Source organism: Saccopteryx leptura, chromosome 1 (genome assembly GCF_036850995.1).
Source record: "Saccopteryx leptura isolate mSacLep1 chromosome 1, mSacLep1_pri_phased_curated, whole genome shotgun sequence".
Classification (NCBI taxonomy): Eukaryota; Metazoa; Chordata; class Mammalia; order Chiroptera; family Emballonuridae; genus Saccopteryx; species Saccopteryx leptura.
Window position 1 is genome coordinate 261,580,020 of NC_089503.1, and position 20,636 is coordinate 261,600,655.

Consider the following 20,636-nt stretch of genomic DNA (forward strand, 5'->3'; position numbering starts at 1 on the left):
TATTATAGGGCCACGACAATCAAAACAGCATGGTATTGGCAGAAAAATAGACACTCAGACCAATGGAACAGAATAGAAAGTCCAGAAATAAAACCACATATATATAGTCAAATAATTTTTGATAAAGGGGCCAACAACACACAATGGAGAAAAGAAAGCCTCTTCAATAAATGGTGCTGGGAAAACTGGAAAGCCACATGCAAAAGAATGAAACTGGACTACAGTCTCTCCCCCTGTACAAAAATTAACTCAAAATGGATCAAAGATCTAAACATAAGACCTGAAACAATTAAGTACATAGAAGAAGACATAGGTACTCAACTCAGGGACCTGGGTTTTAAAGAACATTTTATGAATTTGACTCCAATGGCAAGAGAAGTGAAGGCAAAAATTAATGAATGGGACTACATCAGACTAAAAAGTTTTTGCTCAGCAAGAGAAACTGATAACAAAATAAACAGAAAGCCAACTAAATGGGAAATGATTTTTTCAAACGACAGCTCAGATAAGGGCCTAATATCCAAAATATACAAAGAACTCATAAAACTCAACAACAAACAAACAAACAATCCAATAAAAAAATGGGAAGAGGATATGAATAGACACTTCTCCCAGGAAGAAATACAAATGGCCAACAGATATATGAAAAGATGCTCATCTTCTTTAGCTATTAGAGAAATGCAAATCAAAACTGCAATGAGATACCACCTCACACCTGTTCGATTAGCTGTTATTAGCAAGTCAGGTAACAGCAAATGTTGGAGAGGCTGTGGAGAAAAAGGAACCCTCATCCACTGTTGGTGGGAATGTAAAGTAGTACAACCATTATGGAAGAAAGTATGGTGGTTCCTCAAAAAACTGAAAATAGAACTACCTTATGACCCAGCAATCCCTCTACTGGGTATATATCCCAAAAACTCAGAAACATTGATACGTAAAGACACATGCAGCCCCATGTTTATTGCAGCATTGTTCACAGTGGCCAGGACATGGAAACAACCAAAAAGCCCATCAATAGATGACTGGATAAAGAAGATGTGGCACATATACACTATGGAATACTACTCAGCCATAAGAAATGATGACATCGGAACATTTACAGCAAAATGGTGGGATCTTGATAACATGATACGAAGCGAAATAAGTAAATCAGAAAAAAACAGGAACTGTATTATTCCATACGTAGGTGGGACATAATAGTGAAACTAAGAGACATTTATAAGAGTGTGGTGGTTACGGGGGGGAGGGGGGAATGGGAGAGGGATAGGGGGTGGGGAGGGGTACAAAGAAAACAAGATAGAAGGTGACAGAGGACAATCTGACTTTGGGTGGTGGGTATGCAACATAATTGAACGACAAGATAACCTGGACTTGTTATCTTTGAATATATGTATCCTGATTTATTGATGTCACCCCATTAAAAAAATAAAATTATATAAAAAATAAAATAATAAAAAAAAAAACTCAACACCAGGAAGATAAACAATCCAATCAAAAATGGGCAAAAGAAATGAATAGACACTTCTCCAAAGAGGACATACAGATGGCCAATAGGCAGATGAAAAAATGTTCAACATCACTAGTCATTAGAGAAATGCAAGTTAAAACCACAATGAGATATCACCTCACACCAGTCAGAATGGCGCTCATCAACAAAACAACACAGAATAAGTGCTGGCAAGGATGTGGAGAAAAGGGAACCCTCCTGCACTGCTGGTGGGAATGCAGACTGGTGCAGCCTCTGTGGAAAACAGTATGGAGATTCCTCAAAAAATTTAAAATGGAACTGCCTTTTGACCCAGCCATCTCATTCTTGGGAATATATCCCAAGAATACCACATCACTGATTCAAAAAGAGAAATGCACCCCCATGTTTATTGCAGCATTGTTTACAATAGCCAAGATCTGAAAACGGCCCAAGCGTCTGTCAGTGGACAAGTGGATTTAAAAGCAGTGATACATATACACAATGGAATATTATGGGGCCATAAAAAAGAAGGAAATCTTACCTTTTGCAACTACATGGATGGACCTGGAAACTATTATGTTAAATGAAATAAGCCAGGCAGAGAAAGAAAAATATCATATGAGCTCACTCATTTGAGGAATCCAATGAACAATGTGAACTGAGGAATTGAATGGAGACAGAGGAGGGATCAAAGGGATCAGAAGGAAAGCAGACAGAGGGAAAGGGGATGAGAGGATGGGATCAGAGAAGGGAACGAGATTGGTGAAATTATATATACATAACACAGCGTTATACACATAACATGGTATTTGCTCCAGAAAAGCAAATACTGGAGGGAAGGGGGGGAGGTAGTTGTGGGGAGGGGGACCAGAAGGATGTTGAGGGGAACACGGGGGGGATGCATTTGGGGGACACTAGAATCTATGTAAACACAATAAATTAAAAACAAGAAAAAAAAGTTTTAGGTTCTTTCAAGAATCTGATAGATATCCATGGGTTATTCCCATGGAAAATGCTTCTATGTGTGCATTTTACATAAGGTTTCAGATTGCCACGGGTCCGCAGTTCAAGACCCTGTTTTACAGTAATCTTGGCTTTATCTTTATCGTTTTTTCCCTTCAAACTATTTCCCCCAACAGCTCTCTTCTCTATACATCCCCGTAGCCAGTCCCTTTGTTGTATATCAGGTTATAGATGGGAACAGTAGAGGAGAGAAACACAAATGGACAGTTACAATGCTGTCATGACAGTGATGAGTTCTGTGAGGAAGGGAAGGTCAGTGCTACGGAGGTGTGCTGGAGGAGAGTCAGCACTCTGGTCTGAGTTATCACTGCTCTGGTGTGAGTCTTTCCATGTCTCTTTTGCCTTCTGCCCCAATTCATTTTTTGCCCCCCAAAACAAGATCTTTTAAAGGCCTAATCAGATCATATTATCCCTTTGTAAAATTCTCTAATCACACTAAGAATAAAATTTGAACCCTTGTCCAGACCTTCCAAGGCCCTACTGACCAGGCACAGCCCTCTCTCCTGCTCTTCTCCGCTTAGCTCCAGCTGTTCTAGTCCCATTTTCCTTCTGACTTGGGACTTTTTCACTTCCTTTTCCCTCTACCTGGATCCCACTTCTGGAACTTCTGGTGACTTTCTTTCTCTCTTCATGTTAGGTCTCAGATGCCTGTAGGGGTATTCTCTGACCATATCACCCGAAAACTTCTTTCCTGCTTACTCTCACCCCTCACCCTGCTTTATTACTTTTCATCACATTTGTCTCTACCAGGCATTTTATTAGTACATTTGGGTTTCTTCTGACTTTTCTCTTCTTGTAGGGCCACGAGGACAGGGATTTTGTATGTATCTAGGACTTAGAACAATTTCTAGCATACCTAATAAGTTTTTCAAATATTTGCTCAATAAATGGCAGGGTTAATACTTTGCTATGTACTATAGATTATAACTGATTCTTGTTCACAGTGAAAAGTTAAAGAAAAATTTAAAAAGTAAATATTTTGAATTAGTCTTAAAATAAAAGGCTAAAAGATATAATGATAGTTAACAGTCTGGTATTCATATCTGAAACTTACCTATTATTTTGAAAATTAGAGCATGACAAGAGTAGATTTATAATTTTTATTAAGAAGATGTCATATATTGTATTTGAAAAAATATTAATGTGAACACATATTTAAAGTTTGAAACAATAGATTATTAAATTAAAAGTAGAAATATTTGTTGCCTGAGTTGTGGTGGCACAGTGGATAAAGCATCCGCATGGAATGCTGAAGTCACAGTTTCAAAAGCCTGGGCTTGTTTGGTCAAGGCACATATGGAAAGCAACTACGAGTTGATGCTTCCTGCTCCTCTTCTCACCACCCCTTTCTCTTTCTCTCTCTCTCTAAAATGAATAAAATATTTTAAAAAAGAAATATTAGTCATATACTCATTTTATATATACATATACATATATAGTATATATATAGCATATATATATAGTGTGGGTGTGTATCTATTGATATATATTCCCCCCCCAAAGATAGGTTAAGTTACTAACAATGAAATATTTGAGTCTGATATCACCAAATTGCTCTTCTAGTCATCATACCAATTTACTTTTAGCAATAAAATGCAAAAACTCTTCTTTCTTTAATCTCTTGCCAGCTTTGGACATTAGTTAAAAATTGTAGTCAGTCTAATGAATTAAAACAAAATTGTGTTTCATATTGTTTTGCCTTTCTTTAATTATAAGATATACTAAATTGGCCCTGGCTGGTTGGTTCAGTGGTAGAGCATTGGCCTGGCATGTGGAAGTCCTGGGTTCAACTCCCAGCCAGGGCACACAGAAGAGATGCCCATCTGCTTCTCCACCCTTCCCCCTCTCCTTTATCTCTATCTCTCTCTTCCCCTCCCACAGCCAAGGCTCCACTGGAGCAAAGTTGGCCCAGGCACTGAGGATGGCTCCAGTTGCAATGGAGCAATGCCCCAGATGGGCAGAACATCACCCCCTAGCGGGCTTGCCAGGTGGACCCCTGGCCAGGCACATGCAGGAGTCTGTCCGACTGCCTTCCTGCTTCTCACTTCAGAAAAATGAAAAAAAAAAAAAAAAGATATACTAAATGATGTTCAATCTCACTCAAAATTAAGTAATACTTGCTTTAGTACTTCAGTTCAAAAGGGTTGTGGGCATCTATACCAAAGGGCTCGGAAATAAGACTTTATAAAACTAAATAAATAGACTCAGTTATAATAGTAAGCTAAAATAGACTTTATGTAACTGAGTAGTTCCAACTTCATTTGTAATATACCACCATCCCATACAGAGCAAACCCTAAAATGTTCACCTACGCAAAAAAGTTTATTGTTCTTCATTGAGCATCTATCTATCTTCCCTTTGTAACACAATGGTCTTCTACTGGCCAAATACAGTGGATACTTGTAGCGTTCCTGCTACTTGTCCTCTCTTTGGTTTTTGGCATTCTACAATAACCTCTCCTCAAGATTTTCTCTTCTTTTTGCTTCTGGGTTCTCTACAACTCTAACATTAGTCCAAGTTTGATTGAAATATACTCTCTTGTCCCTCCCCTAATCTCAGTGATCCCTTATAAAGTGATCCTAAGCATCTTCCCACAGTACACACACTCTCTCTGTTTTATCTTTTATTTCCATATCATCAACATAATAAGTCATAAATTTTCATTTCAGTTCAGCCCAGATATCTTCTAGGATATTTACCTATATAGTCCAATAGAAATCTCATTCTAAATATTCCACAGGAAACTTAACTAAAGAGACCGCCAAATAATGTTTTTCTCCTTTCCTCCTCCTCCACCATCAGCAAAGTTCCTGGCTTCCTTCTCCACCACACAATTTATTCAAATCACTCAGGGCCCCAGCCTGCGCTGTCACCTTCCACAGCCGGCAGGTTCTTCTTGTGTTAGTTCTGTCTCTCAGATTTCAAATACGTTCCACTTTGTTTTTCACACCGCTACCACCACCTTAAAGTAGTCCAATAGAGGCTTTCTGAAAAAATAGATGACTGAATGAATTGAAGAGGAAGATAGTAAAGCAAAAGAAATAATGGCACATAGCGTCCTATTTTAAAAATCACTGGAATAGTTTTTATTGCTTTTCAAAGCGTGTTTTTAGAACTTTAGTTCTCTTCATTCAACGTCATGAAATGCCATTATAAAGTGGACATTACTTGACCTTTTCTTGTACGTGCTTGCCTTTTCCCCCCTTCCGTCCCTCCCTTCCTAAGAACGTCCCATTTTCCTCATCGCTTTTCTTTGTCCCTCAAACCTTGCCTTTCTCTCTGGGCCCCTCTTTCGCTTCTGCTTCTCTCGCCCCGGCCAGGCGCCCTCCCTCCCAGCACGCTGGTCAGCTCCTCCAGCTGGCTCGCTGGCTCAGTCCCGCCCACGCGGATCTCGAGTCACGAGGCTGTAGGCGGAGAGCCGTGGAGGGGGCGGGGCGAGCCGAGGCGCCGCAGCGGACCTGGGCGGAGCCCGGTGCGCGGGCTGCCCCTGTTATATCTACGCCTGCGCGAGCCAGCTGCGGGGCCAGTCGGGACGGAGGAGACAAGATGGCGTTGCGGGCGATGCGGGGGATCGTGAACGGGGCCGCACCCCAGCTACCTGTGCCGACCACTGGGGCGGTGGCGGGATCTCGGGAGCAGGCGCTGGCAGCGAGCCGGAACTACCTCTCTCAGCCTCGCCTCAGTGAGTATCCGAGCAAGATGGAGCCAGTCTTTGCTCCTTAGCCCAGCCCCTTGTTCCTGCTCACCTGCTTAGACAGCGGCTTGGGGGTGAGGGAGGGTTTATTTTTCCCTCTCGTGTGCCCCCTACCCTCAATCACATGTCTCTAGAAGAAGATTCGAGTGTATCTTCCTGCGGTTGGTGGGCTCCAGGCTGACGCCCCGCCCCCTCCCACCTCGGTGGGCTGGAGCATTCTCGGGCACTTGCTTCCTGTCTCTGAGCGGAGGCCGCTTCTTGTCATTCCAGTCTTAATCTTCGTCCGGCCTCATTTGGATAGTTAGGGTCCAGGGAACGCCCCTTCCCATCTGCTCTACCTTGCGTAGACCTCAGGGCCCTTCCTTCCGCGGGCGAAGCGCTGTCGGGCCTCCGTGGGTGGGGGTCGGCCCCTTGCCCGAAGGAGATGTCGTTGGGTGGAGGGGCTGCTCCGCGGCCGCACACCTGCACGTCACAGAAAGCTTGGGCTGAAAAGTACCCTGCAGGTGATCTAGACTAACCCTCTCATTTTACAGTGAGAAGCCTAAGGTTCCTGGAGGGACAGAACTTGTCAGGCTTTAGACGCCTAATTATTGGAGCAGGAACTAAAATTCCAGGTTTTAAAATTATTGCTGGACTTTTCTTTCCTACCATTGCCTCTTCATTTACAGACCAGTTAATTTAACTTGTTGGAGTGAAAGGTTGTCTTGGGGAAACCAAGCATTTTTGCTTATATTATATAGCACATATGCAAAGTATATGCATAGTCAATGTTTATGTGTTGTTATTATCAAAAGGCTTTAATGAATCAGGTTTAAATGAACTGCTCAAGAAACGGCTCTCAATCACTAATGAGTACAGTTGTGTAGCATCCGACCTCTTCACAGCTTTCTTAGGAACTGGGGATGAATCGTGGAAATAGACTCAAAATTTAGGAAAGTATCGGTGTTTTCCCAGGTGGCAGGACTATACTGTATTTGCATTGATTAATTGCCAGAGTGCCTGTTTGTGGGCGGCTCATTAGTTAAAGAGAATTTTAGATGAAGGGCTTCTCTTCTGTCTGACTAGATCCCATCCTGATCTGTCAGTGGGTCATGTGACAGCACTGCAGTGTAGGGAAAGGAAAACACTTGGTTCTATGGTTTGCTGAGATGTGCTCTTTACACTGGGAATTTCCTGAATTAGAGTGCTTATTGCAAGTTTATATGAGCGGATATGAATGTTTCAGGAAGTCGACAGATGTTGCATTCTTATGTGGACTTTAACAATAAATTCACACCAATTACAAATTCGCTTATGAATTGCATTTGTGGGCTTTGCTTTGGATAGGATAGATAGACGTTAGTGGTGCTTCTAGGAAAAGATTATAAGAGTGCAATAGTCAGTTTTCATATAATTCATTTAGTGTTAATTCAGAGATTATCAGCTGAAATAATAACATTGTTTAGAGTTCTCCATGATTAAGGTTGTAAACCTTAATCATGAGAGATGGGTATGATATCTCAGGGTTCTGTGTGCCTAGACAGTGACTGAAGAATTTCTCCAGAAGAGATTCCTCCTAACTAAATAGTTGCAAAAAGATGCTTAAAACTGAACCTTTGCCTAGCCCCAGAAAAGTCAAATAAAGAAGTCATTGGCCTACCTCAGTGCCCACTGCTCAGGGTGTGGGTACCGACTCTTGCACAATGAAAGATGATTGCCCCGGGTTTTTGTTTTGCTAATAAGGCAGATACTGAAGGACTAGATCTCTTGTGCAATGGCTGTCGAATTTTCTCTTTAAAAATTTCACAATCATTAAGTGGCATTAGTAGTGTTGAACAATCACATCCTGCAGGAGGAAGAGGATATCATCTTACAAAATATGAACTTCTTAAAAACCTTTGTAGATTTTGGTTTTGAATGTTACTCCATAAATATGTATTGCCTGTTTGACAGTTCAAGATCAAAGATGTGACTTGTTGGTTGTAAAATGTATTTAGCATATAATGTAAGTCAGTATCTACTGTGTTGGCAGAAGTTCTGATCATCCCTATAGACCCAGCTTCTTGTTCCTTTGGAAATTTTCAAGAGGAAATTGGTCGTTATTTCGGTAAATAGAAATATTCATGTAATCTGAGAATGGGTTTTTACTTTTTTTGAAGAGTAGCTTAATGTCTTTAGCAGCCTTACTCTAAACCAGCGGTTCTCAACCTGTGGGTCGCGACCCCGGCGGGGGTCGAACGACCAGGCGACCCCTGTATTTTGGTCCTTCGACCCCCGCCGGGGTCGCGACCCACAGGTTGAGAACCGCTGCTCTAAACTGTTACCTCTGTTTTGGGCCTTTTATAGTAATGTTGAGGAAAGCTGGATAAATATTGTTGTGAGAAATAAAAGGTAGTATTTGGTAACACACACATATATAAAACAATGTTTCTTTTTTTAACATTGCTTTTTTTTTCTTCCTTCTTTTGCAAATAGTTTTATTACTATTGAAAAGAGCCATAGTTTGTCTGTTTTTTAGTACTTATTTGTAGGCCATTCACTTAGAACTGTGTCATCTCCATATTTTTTAATTATACTGGAGACTAAGTTTAGGAATATTATAAGGTCATAGGGTACCAACCTTAGAATTAGGGGAAAAAAACAAAAACCAACAAAACAAACAAAAACCACTTCTAATCTTGGCTACCCCATTTAATAAGAAATTTCTCAGAGCCTTAGTCTGAGTGTGGAGTGGCTATATCAGCCTTGCCTGCCACCCAGCTGTGTGGAGCTGAAGGAAGGTTGCCTTTTTGAAGATGCTCTGTTGACTTGTCATACACGCTCCAAAGTTTTGTTTGGAAATATTATTTAAAATTTAGTTTGGGTTAGAGCACTTACTATATAATTTGGGTTGTAAATTAAGTATGTTGCGTGCCCTCTGGTTTATATTTGAAGTAACCTGCTCCTGTTTTTCATGCTTTCCAGTGAGGGAAAACTGCTGCAGCACTTCCCTTAGATTCTTTACTCTGCTCAAGTCTCTGGTGGCTACACTCCATTGAAGAAAGACTCTTGCAGTAATGACAAAATGTAGACACAAAGGGAATTGTTGTCCAGTGTGTTAAATAGTAAAAACTTATTTTTCCATAGCTAAAGATGCAGTGTCATAAAATTATTTTGAATAATATTGCTACAGAAGTCTTGCAGATAATTATGAGAGAACCAGACCACAGAAAATGATCAGTTTAGTTTTAGAATTTGAGCTGCAGTTAAAGAACAAATGACTGCAGCCAGATTATAAAGGTTCAGATCCTTGGGCAAGTGACTTAATTTTTCTTTATTTTTTATTTTTTTTCTTTTAATTTTTTTTAATTAAGTATTTTATTTTATTTTTCTTTACAGGGACAGAGAGAGAGAGTCAGAGGGATAGATAGGGATAGACAGACAGGAATGGAGAGATGAGAAGCATCAATCATTAGTTTTTCATTGCAACACCTTAGTTTTTCATTGTTCATTGATTGCTTTCTCATATGTGCCTTGACCCCGGGCCTTTAGTAGACTGAGTAACCCCTTGCTTGAGCCAAGGACCTTGGGTCTAAGCTGGTGAGCATTTTTTATTTTGCTCAAGCCAGATGAGCCCGCGCTCAAGCTGGCAACCTCCGGGTCTCGAACCTGGGTCCTCAGCATCCCAGTCCAACGCTCTATCCACTGCACCACCACCTGGTCAGGCTTTTTTTTTTTTTTTTAAAGAAAGAAAGAGAGGGAGAGGAGACGGAGAGAGATAAGCATCAACTTGTAGTTGCAGCACTTTAGTTTTCATTGATTGCTTCTCCTGTGTGCCTTTATGGGGGTGGGGCCTCCAGCTGAGCCACTGATCCCTTGCTCAAGCCAGCGACCTTGGGCTCAAGCCAGCAACCATGATCCCACACATAAGCCGGTGATCCTTGCTCAAGCTGGAGGGGCTATGTTCAAGCCGATGAGCCCATGTTCAGCTCAGCGACATCAGGGTTTCCAACCTGGGACCTCAGCGTCCCAGGATGAAGCTCTATCCAGTGCACAACCACCAGTCAGGCCTTAATTTCTGATGATCATTTTTCTCCTATAAAACTTGAAATACTATTAGTTAACCCATAGACCTGTTATAGAGATTAAGTGAGAATTTCTGACAAGTGCTTATTAAATGTGTATTGATAGTGTTGGTATTAATGAATTCAAATGGTTTTTTACTGGCGTTTTAAAACGTATATGGAATGTAATGTACAGCATAGGGCAAATAGTCAATAATACTATTGTAGTAAGTGTGTATGGTAACAGGTGGTACTGGAAATGTCAGGGGGGTCACTTTGAAAAGTACATGATTCTGTAACCACTGTACTGTATGCATGAAACTACTAAAACTGAATGTAATTGAAAAAGAAAATATAAGTGAAAAAAAAACTTTATAGGCTACATATATTGTTTCAAATTTAGAGACTGCTTTCAAATTTAGAGACTGTTTTTGATGAAGTAGAACCTAGCCTTGTGAAGAAGTCAGCTTGATTCACTGTTTCCTTGAAGAGCAATGACTAGTGTTTCTTTTTCTTGGTCATGCTTTTGCTCGTGACTGGCAAAACTTCATCATTTTGAATGAGCTTGCATTTAAACATGAGGCTCTGAAACGTTGTGGAGGTTAGGAGTTCAAAGGAGATGCAAATCTTGTTCAAAAAGTAAGGAGACTTTTAGAACTTAAAGGATTTCATTGTTGTTGCATTTGCCTATAAAGCTCAAAACTAGGTCTTGTCTCACCTCCCCACCCCCAATCAGCCCACGCCCTCCTTTCATCCCCAAATAAAACTTTTTAGGTAAAAGTTTTGTAAAGGTTGTTTCTGTATTTTTAAAAACTGGGTTCTAAGAAAACATGTTTCTAATGTAGCTCACTTTGCATTTCCACAGTTTTAGGAAGTCATTGATATAATGTTTGGGCTCTTAAAATGAGAATAATGAATAGTTTTTCAGACATGGGAATTTTTTTAAGTATTAGATGATTTTAAAACAGTAGATTGGATTTTCATAAAAGCAGAAAAGAATTGAGGTCTTTCTAATAATTTTCAAGGGATGACTAGTTTTTTCTGTTTGTTTGTTTTTTTGTTTTTTGTATTTTTCTGAAGCTGGAAATGGGGAGAGACAGTCAGACAGACTCCCGCTTGCACCCGACCGGGATCCACCCGGCACGCCCACCAGGGGTGACGCTCTGCCATGGACCAGAGCCACTCTAGCACCTGGGGCAGAGGCCAAGGAGCCATCCCCAGCGCCCGGGCCATCTTTGCTCCAATGGAGCCTTGGCTGCGGGAGGGGAAGAGAGAGACAGAGAGGAAGGAGGGGGGGGGGGGGTTGGAGAAGCAAATGGGTGCTTCTCCTATGTGCCCTGGCCGGGAATCGAACCCGGGTCCCCCGCACGCCAGGCCAACGCTCTACTGCTGAGCCAAGCGGCCAGTGCCATGACTAGTTCTTTTTACATTCAAGTAACTTAGCTTAAATTTATGACTTGCCTTTTGTATACAGTTTTTTTAAAAAAGTCATTTTGGAGCCTCTGATGAGATAATTACAATTACAGATGTAGTGAAGCAAATATTTGATGTCAGTGTGGAAAGCCAGGGGACCCCAACAGTGCTCACCGGCTCTGTCCCTATCTCTACCAGGGCGCTGTTTCCTGGCTGAAGAAATTCTGCTTTTGATTTCTGGAGCCCCTTGAGTGGACAGACTGGTTATTAAATGGTTTTCTCATTCTCAAGAGTCTACATCTATGCCAGAAATCTGTGTGTGAGACTCACTAAGAAGTCCAGCAAGTGAAACATTTCCAATTGGTTGACAGCTTCTTAGAAATTATTTTAGGCCTTGTAATAAGTTTTCTATACATGTTCTTTTTATTTGTTTTTTCAGCTGTTCTGATTATGAAGTTTAGTTAATTTTGATGCTAGAATTACTTTCTCTTGAGTAGTATGTTTGATAACCTAATCACCATTACACTCGACCAGTTGTACGAGGTATGATACAGTTGAAGGATAGCTGCCCTGGAGATTAGTTGCCTTATAGACTGACAATTTATTCCTAGGGCATGATTTCCAGTGGGAAATATATACAAACCTTTATACTGACAGTAACATTTGACTTTTTTTTTTTAAGGATACTTATCTTTATTTCAGACCCTCTGGCCTCTCTTTTCATTGCACACTCCTCTTATAAAGCAATTTTCCCAGAGTTTTTAAGATGCCATTTAGTGATAGCTTTTTACCTTAATGTTAGTCGACTAACGACATTTTCTCAGATTTCTTTTGTGAGTTTTGTCACTTCTACTTAAAGTTAAGTATTCCCTTCCCTGTCCTCATCTATTTTTGTAAGTGCCGCCTTCTCTACAAAGTTTTCTTTTTCAAGGTAAGGAGGACTGCTAGGTTTTTCCTGTGCTCTTACAAACCCTCTGCACATCTGTTAGTTCTGAACTACCCCCTTCTCCCTAAAACTGAACTTCTGAGGGAGATCTGTTCTCTGTGCCTTTTGTTTTTGTATCCTAGACCCTCAAAACATGGTGACTTCCTCAGAGTAAGGATACAAAATGTTTTTGCTTGGATGTGGGTACATTATGAAAAGTTATACGGGCACAGGCATATTTAGTAAATTCAATGCAAAATGTTTTAACTGTTTGAGTGCTCCATTTTGTAATAGATGTGATACAGTGGAAAGAGGTTTTTTGTGTAATCTCAGAGAGATAATTTAGGCTGTTGTTTTGTTTGACTATAGCTGACTCTTCTGTTTTTTTTCAGCATACAAGACAGTATCGGGAGTCAATGGTCCACTAGTGATTTTAGATCAAGTTAAGGTAATCCACCACCATCATTGTTTAACCATTTATTAAGTAAAAATGTGGCATTAAGTACCGTTTAAATATACTTCAAATTTTATGTTATGATTTAAGCAATTTCTTGGTTTGGATGTCAATGCCATATAGGAGATAGAGTTTTACAGATCAGAAATCAGAAGACTGGATCCGGTGCTGGGTCTACAATGGATTCTGTTTTTGCAAAATTAAAAAAAAATGTCACTCTTACTTCACAGGTCTCTTAGGGGAAAAAACAGCAAAAATATTTATGGGTATGTTTTATAACCTGTAGAATATTAGATGATGGTATCTTATGGCTATTTTCATAGACTGACATGTGTTATAATTACTTGTCGTGTTTTTTTTCTCTATTAAAATTTTAAGGTCTATGAGTGAATAAACAATGTTACTTTTATGTTTGAGGGCATGGCACTGGTATTGAAGTATTGAATAAATAACGACAGTATCTCAACAGTAGCTAAAATCCTAAAGCAAGGTATAATTTTTACTTTTTCAGTTTGTGGTTTCTTCAGATACATGCTATTGTTATAGCCACACATACATAAGAGTTGTAAACACATTAGTGTTACCTTAGAAAAGAATATTGTCTGTAATTGAGTGTCCTGGGCAAAGTCATCTGCCCGAGTTCTGTGATCAAATATCTCCTGAGAAAATGATTTCTGTTGTATGCTCTCCAGAATGGTAATTATCCATGGACTGCAGATTGGGGGGGGGGGGGGGGTGTATAGGTACTGGTCTGCTGAGAAAAGTAATGGTGGAAATGTGTTGGCATATGAACTCTGGAAGTAGCAAATAAATTGAAAAACATATCTTAAAAGAAAGGGCAGAGTGTATTGTCTCTTCAGCTTTATCACTAAGATAATATTTTTGTGTATAACAAGCTACCTGTACAAATTAATCTCAAGATTAAGCATAGCAGTTGACCTCCTGGCCACAGTTTCGTAATAGTCTGCAGTTTGAGTCAACGTCTCAGTATACAGCATCGAGTTATACAGGTTTCGGCAGATGCGCACTAATGTTTTATGAAAGAATGGAGCCTACACCTTTTATTTTTGAGGAAAATATAGAAAGTTTTATTTGTTTCTTTATCTTTTCTCTTTTTTTCTATATTCTTTAATAGCTAAAATCTTGGGCTCATTTTAAAAATGTGAAATTTTTATATTAGTAAATATATGATTGAAAATTTTAATAATATATGTTTCAATTATGTTAAGTGCTGAGCTCAGTGCAGAAAACATAATGGTGAACAGTGGGCATGGCCCCACCACCAGTGAGCCTAGTGCACTGGAGAAGCAGCTATGATTCAAATACATAAATGTCTAATTAGTCAGTGCTATCAAGGGTAAGTGCAGGATGCCATGAGAGCCAGTAATGGAAGGACTTAGAAAACATCTTTGAGGAAGTAATTTTAAGAGAACTAGAAAAAGTTTCATGGAGTGTTTAGGTTATAGCTCTAGCTGAGTAAAAGCTGGTAAGTTTTACCCAGTTCTGAAAATGACTTTATATCACCAGATTTAGAGTGATTTTTTGTTTTCAGTTCTTGGCTTTTGTTTTTACTTAAAGCATACACATAGCATCAGGGAATAGATAATCTTACACAAATTGTATCAGAGTAGAAGAAAATGGATCTCATCTCAATGAAGTTAGCCATCTTTGATTCCCAAACCAGACAAAGGAATGTATGAGAAAAGAAAAATACAGCTATTCTCACTTATAAACACAGATTCCAAAATTCTTAATAAGCTATACTCATGTATTGTATATTAGCAAAATAACTATGCAAATAGTTATTACAAAGTAGTGTTTATCTCAGTAATACAAAGATACTTAATATTAGAAAATAGTGTATATACCAGTGTGATTCAGCTTGTTCGTGGATTAAACTGGAGAAAGCTTATGCTCTTCTCAATAAATACAGAAAAAGCATCTGATAAAATTACTCATTAAAAAAAAGTCTCTTGGAAGTAAGAACTGGAACAAAGGATACCCACCGCAGCATACAGCAGACAGCACACTTAAGGAGAGACTGTAGAAACCTGCCATTTAAGTCGGGAACCAAGTGAGGGTGCCTGTTGTCACCACCACTGTCCATCTTTGTGTTTGGAACCTAACTAGTGCTGTGGGAAACAAATTAGGGAATGCAGCAATTAGAAAGAAAAAGGCACAGACAATCATCATTTTTTGGTGACATGATTAACCAAGCAGAAAACCTCAGTCATTCATTGGACAGGCTATTGGAAATAACATGTAAAGCAGAGTTTCTGGATATGAGCATCAGTGTACAAAAGTCAGTAGGGTTCTGTATGCCACGTTAATTAGAATAATTAGTACCTATTTAATATAACTGTAAACTTTGTTGAAAGGCATAAAAGAAAACTTAAAATAAGCATAAATTCCATGTTCATAAATGACAGAAGAGTAAAGATGGTGATTCTCCCAGGTAACAAAGTCTGTTAGAGAGAGAGTGATTAGGAGTAAGGGTTTGGTGCCAGAGCAAGTCATCAGTGGGCCAGAATTGAGAACTCTCCCACACGGGAGAACTGCACTTGGTAAATGGTGAAGCTACATTACAAGTCGGGGAGACATTTTGTGCTGCTCAGTAAATCTTATTAGGACAGTTGTCTTCCTGTATGAAAAAGAATAAAAATGAGAAAAATAAAATTGCATACCAAAAATGACTCCTGAACACGTATTAAAGACCTGAACATGAAAAACCTATTTTAGAAGACAGTACAGAAGACCATTTTAATGACTTAAGATTAGAAGGTTTTTTTCAACAGTATACAAAAGGTACAGACTGGGAACAGATATGTACGAAAGGATTATCCAGAATCTATAAAATTAGGTATTACAAATAAATAAGAAAAAGCAATGCAGTTGAACAGTGAGGAAAAGATATACTACTAATAAGGCAGTCATAGGAAATGAAGTTTGAATTGTCAGTAAACATGAGAAGACGCTCAATGTTAATAGAATCAGAAAAATGCCAATTGCAAAGATGCTATTTTTTCAATTTATAAAGTGGCAAAAATTAATGTTCAGTAATTTTATAAGCTGTCAGAGATGTAAGAAAAATGCTTTGTATACTGCTAGGGAGATTATAAAATTAATACAGTTCCTTTGCAGAGGAATTTGGCAGAAAATGGGCATAACAAGTAGCCCACTACTAGGTAACCAAGCACCTTAGGGAAACTCAGTCACACTTGAATGAGGACACTTGCGACAATTTCGTGGCAGTTTGTTTAAAACTGTAAATTTGGAACAACCTTGAGCTCCATTGGTAGAACAACTGAATAAAATGTGTCATTGATTCTATTTTCACTACATCTGTTTTCATATTAATTCTGAGATGCCCATTTATTCACGTTAGCATTTCCAAAATCAAGTTACAGTCCATGGTCCGTCATAGTTTAATTGGTGGTGTTTTCCTTCACATCATACAAAATAGTGATCCATCTCTCAATAGATTATGTTCATAAAATAAGGTAAATATTACTATGACAGATTCAAACCACAAGGTCAAATGAAAAAAAAGTTGCAGGATGCCCTTTATATAAATAAAACCACACTATATTTTTGGAAACGAATTTAAAATATTAAGAATGAATGAAAGGAATACCTACCTGGTTAAAATTAGATTGAGGGGGAACATTAATATTACTTTATTATAATAGTCATTTTTATTATTTAGTTGCATTTTTCCTCCTGACCCCAAAGCATGCAGCTGATTACACACATAGCCCAAATTACACAGAAAACATCAGTTCTGATTGGGGGGGGGGGGGGATGTGCTTATTTGTAAGTTTTGTAGCCTTCTGTATTCTCAGAACTTTAAAATATACACAGAAGGAAAATTTTAATTGCTGTGTTTTCATGGATTTAGGACCCTTCTCTCTGTACCTTATTCTGGATTGCCAGTGTATGTACCAGTGATTAGCGTTTTATGGACTTAAACTAACTTGAAGATGGTATAGACTCTCAGGTATACTTTTGTGTTGTGGAGCTGGGGGGATTGCACATGGATACATGGTATGATTTGAGATAGAGCATATGGAAAATTGTGGGGAGCTTTTAACCCTAACCCTGTGGTTCGTTATTGATCCTTGGTCTTTTTCTATTTAGTTTCCCAGATATGCTGAGATCGTTCACTTGACATTGCCAGATGGCACGAAGAGAAGTGGGCAAGTTTTAGAAGTTAGTGGTTCCAAAGCAGTGGTTCAGGTAAGCATCACTTTCAAAACCTGGCCAGTTGAATTTTTTCCTAATCACAAAAACATAAAAAACATATCTTGTTTTTTCTGGTCATCACTGAATTAGTGTATCTTTAGAGGTTGCTTACTTGCTGTAGGGGGAAAATTATTTTTGCGTGTTTTCTTGCCAAATGTCAGCCACTTATATTCATTCTAGGTCAATAGCTCCAGTGATAAAATAGCTTTTTTTCCATGGATGAAATGATGCAGATCATCACATAGAAGGAGAGAGATGAAAAGCAGAATTCACAGCTTATGGAATGAAGCCAAAATGAGATCTGAATCTGTTTCTTTAAATTGTCTACTATAATTCCAAGTTCTTAATGTTACCTCTTATGGGAAATGCTGTTTTTCTCAAATAATGTACTCCTAATAAGTAATCCAGAGCAAGTGTCAGCAAGGGCCAGATAGGAAACTTTTTAGGTTTTATGGGGCCACCTAAGGTTTTTGATGCATATTTTTATTCTTTCTTTCTTTTTTAAAAATTAAACAATTATTTAAATATGTAAAAAACAGGCCTTGGCTGGGTTGCTCAGTTGGTTGGAGCATGGTCCTGATAGGCCAAGGTTGTAGGTTCAGTTACAAGTCAGGGCACATATAGGAAGGTACCAATGAATGCATGAATAAGTAGAACAACAAATCGATGTCCCTCCCTCCCTCCTTCCCTCTCTTCTCTCTCTCTCTCTTCCTTTCTCTAAAATCAATGAATAAATATTTTAAGAAATTATTTAAATGTAAAAAAACATTTTTAGCTTGCTAGTAGGATTTGATGTCCTACAGGTATGACCCTTGTCAAGAGGTTGTGTTTGTGATATTAAAAATAGTGTACATTTGTGTATTTGACTTTATAAAGGCTAGTTATTTAATGGAAAAATTTAAATACTTATAACTTTAAGATTTTTTCCCCTCCCGACTACTTCTCTTTCTCGGTAGGTATTTGAAGGGACCTCAGGTATAGATGCCAAGAAGACATCCTGTGAGTTTACTGGGGATATTCTCCGGACACCAGTGTCTGAGGACATGCTTGGTAAGTTGATATTATTCACTCTGAGCAGAGAGCTGTTTCTTTTTCAACATATTCCCATAGAGTGGGTCTTTTAAAAAATCATGATTATTTGTGTCACTAGCCACTCTACTGTCTCACTGCTTTGCAGGCCGGGTATTTAATGGGTCAGGAAAACCAATCGACAGAGGCCCTGTTGTGATGGCCGAAGACTTCCTTGACATCATGGGTAAGGACTGTAAATGAGTTTCCGTGTGTTGAGGAAAATGGCCTGTATTTATCAAGCTTATATCTTTGCCAAATCGAGTGTTATTGTTGTGATATTTTAAGCTGATAACCAGTATGCTTCATAATTATTTTATTTATTATTTAATAAATTTATTTTTCCTGGAGATAATCTTAAAATTTTATATAAAATATCTTAAGATATTTCTAGAGTATATATGAAATATAAATAGTAAAGCCATGGCTTTGAAATTAAGATTGCTCTGTTGTTTGCTATACCTATATTTTATTAGGAACTTGACTTCTGCTAGCATATATTTTGTGAGTCTATACAAGACTAGTGGAAAAAATTATATAACAGTTTCAGATTTCAGAAATAACTGATATTTTAAGGAAGAAATGCTTTGTGTGGTTTTAGTCTTCAGACGTACTAAACTTTTTCTTTTTGGAAATGCATCAGGCCAGCCAATCAACCCTCAGTGTCGGATCTACCCAGAGGAGATGATTCAGACCGGCATCTCGGCCATAGACGGCATGAACAGTATTGCCAGGGGACAGAAGATCCCCATCTTCTCTGCTGCTGGCTTACCACACAACGAGGTGACGATTGGGATCTGCTGGGCATGAAATTTAGCAAGGAGGAACTTCTAAATCAGGGGTCCCCAAACTTTTTACACAGGGGGCCAGTTCACTGTCTCTCAGACCGTTGGAGGGCTGGACTATAAAAAAACTATGAACAAATTCCTATGCACACTGCACATATCTTATTTTAAAGTAAAAAAACAAAATGGGAACAAATACAATATTTAAAATAAAGAACAAGTAAATTTAAATCAACAAACTGACCAGTATTTCAATGGGAACTATGCTCCTCTCACTGACCACCAATGAAAGAGGTACCCTTCCAGAAGTGCGGCGGAGGCCGGATAAATGGCCTCAGGGGGCCGCATGTGGCCCGCGGGCCGTAGTTTGGGGACCCCTGTTCTAAATGCTTCCCATTAGTGAGAAACCAAAGGGTTTCCAACCTTAAGCCACAGTGTCACTCTTTATGTAATCTAGTTACATTGAGTCTTTATCCACCTGTGCCATCTGTCTTCTTGCTTACTCTCAGGAGTTTTCGCCAAACACAGAGTAGTTTTGTTGGGTAAGGTACTTTAAAACTTCCCAATTTCATTTATAATTACAACCTCAAAAACTTCAAGATTGAAGTTTTTTGTTGTAGAAATGTTATTTCCGACTTCAACTTGATGCTTTGGTGGTGCTCCTCAGATTGCTGCTCAGATCTGTCGCCAGGCTGGCTTGGTGAAGAAGTCCAAAGACGTAGTGGACTACAGTGAGGAAAATTTTGCAATTGTGTTTGCTGCTATGGGTGTAAGTATAATTATTTTATGGTTTATTATGAAAGATAAAATTAATTGCTTATATTATTAGAACACTGTAGAAAATTGCACGTGTATCATTGAATTTATCTCTAGGTAGAGAAGTTGCAACTTGGCATTTTGAGCAAACTAAGGATTCAGATTTGGCATTTGACTATGAAATGTAAGAATAATTCTTTGTGCCCAAAGCAGGCTATATCAACTCTTGGCATTAGTGAAAATTTTTTAAGTACTTGAAATTTTAAAAGAAGGAACAATGCAAATCTATAGCTTGGTCTTCGTCAGAAATGCAGATTGAGAATTTTTCTTCTCCCAGCACTGATGAAGTCATTGATATTTAGGTCAACATGGAAACTGCTCGGTTCTTCAAATCTGACTTTGAAGAAAATGGCTCCATGGACAATGTCTGCCTCTTTTTGAACTTGGCTAATGACCCTACGTGAGTAAAGAGTTATTTTGTTCTGTTCATCCTGCCTCAGGTCAGTAAATGTTACCTGAGAGTAGGGAGGACAAATGCTACTGTGAAAGTAACATGGGTTTAAGAATGAGGTAACTGGATTAGAATTCCAGCTCTCCATCTTGGTAGTTATTCAGCTTTGGGTAAACCACTGAGCTCTGTGGCTCAATGTGAGAAACAGTACTTGTCTCGCAAGTTCATTGTGCATATTAAGTGAGCTGACACATATTACCTAGCATGCAATCTGTACCAAATAAGTGATCTTTTCCTCCTACTTGGGAATCTGGCCCCAATTCTTCCTTCGCTTT

At 38.9% G+C, this 20,636-nt stretch overlaps 1 protein-coding gene across 1 annotated transcript in view; it reads left to right on the top strand.

Moving 5' to 3' along the window:
- The first annotated feature begins 5,997 nt into the window (after nucleotides 1–5,997).
- ATP6V1B2 (ATPase H+ transporting V1 subunit B2) overlaps nucleotides 5,998–20,636 on the top strand; it is a 29,626-nt gene continuing 14,987 nt past the window's right edge. Inside the window, exons 1-8 of the mRNA XM_066351044.1 lie at nucleotides 5,998–6,173; nucleotides 12,938–12,993; nucleotides 17,137–17,235; nucleotides 18,198–18,291; nucleotides 18,419–18,496; nucleotides 18,953–19,092; nucleotides 19,762–19,863; nucleotides 20,213–20,310. Of these exons, the coding sequence (XP_066207141.1) occupies nucleotides 6,038–6,173; nucleotides 12,938–12,993; nucleotides 17,137–17,235; nucleotides 18,198–18,291; nucleotides 18,419–18,496; nucleotides 18,953–19,092; nucleotides 19,762–19,863; nucleotides 20,213–20,310 (803 nt within the window). The 5' untranslated portion in view covers nucleotides 5,998–6,037. The remainder of the gene's footprint in view (nucleotides 6,174–12,937; nucleotides 12,994–17,136; nucleotides 17,236–18,197; nucleotides 18,292–18,418; nucleotides 18,497–18,952; nucleotides 19,093–19,761; nucleotides 19,864–20,212; nucleotides 20,311–20,636) is intronic.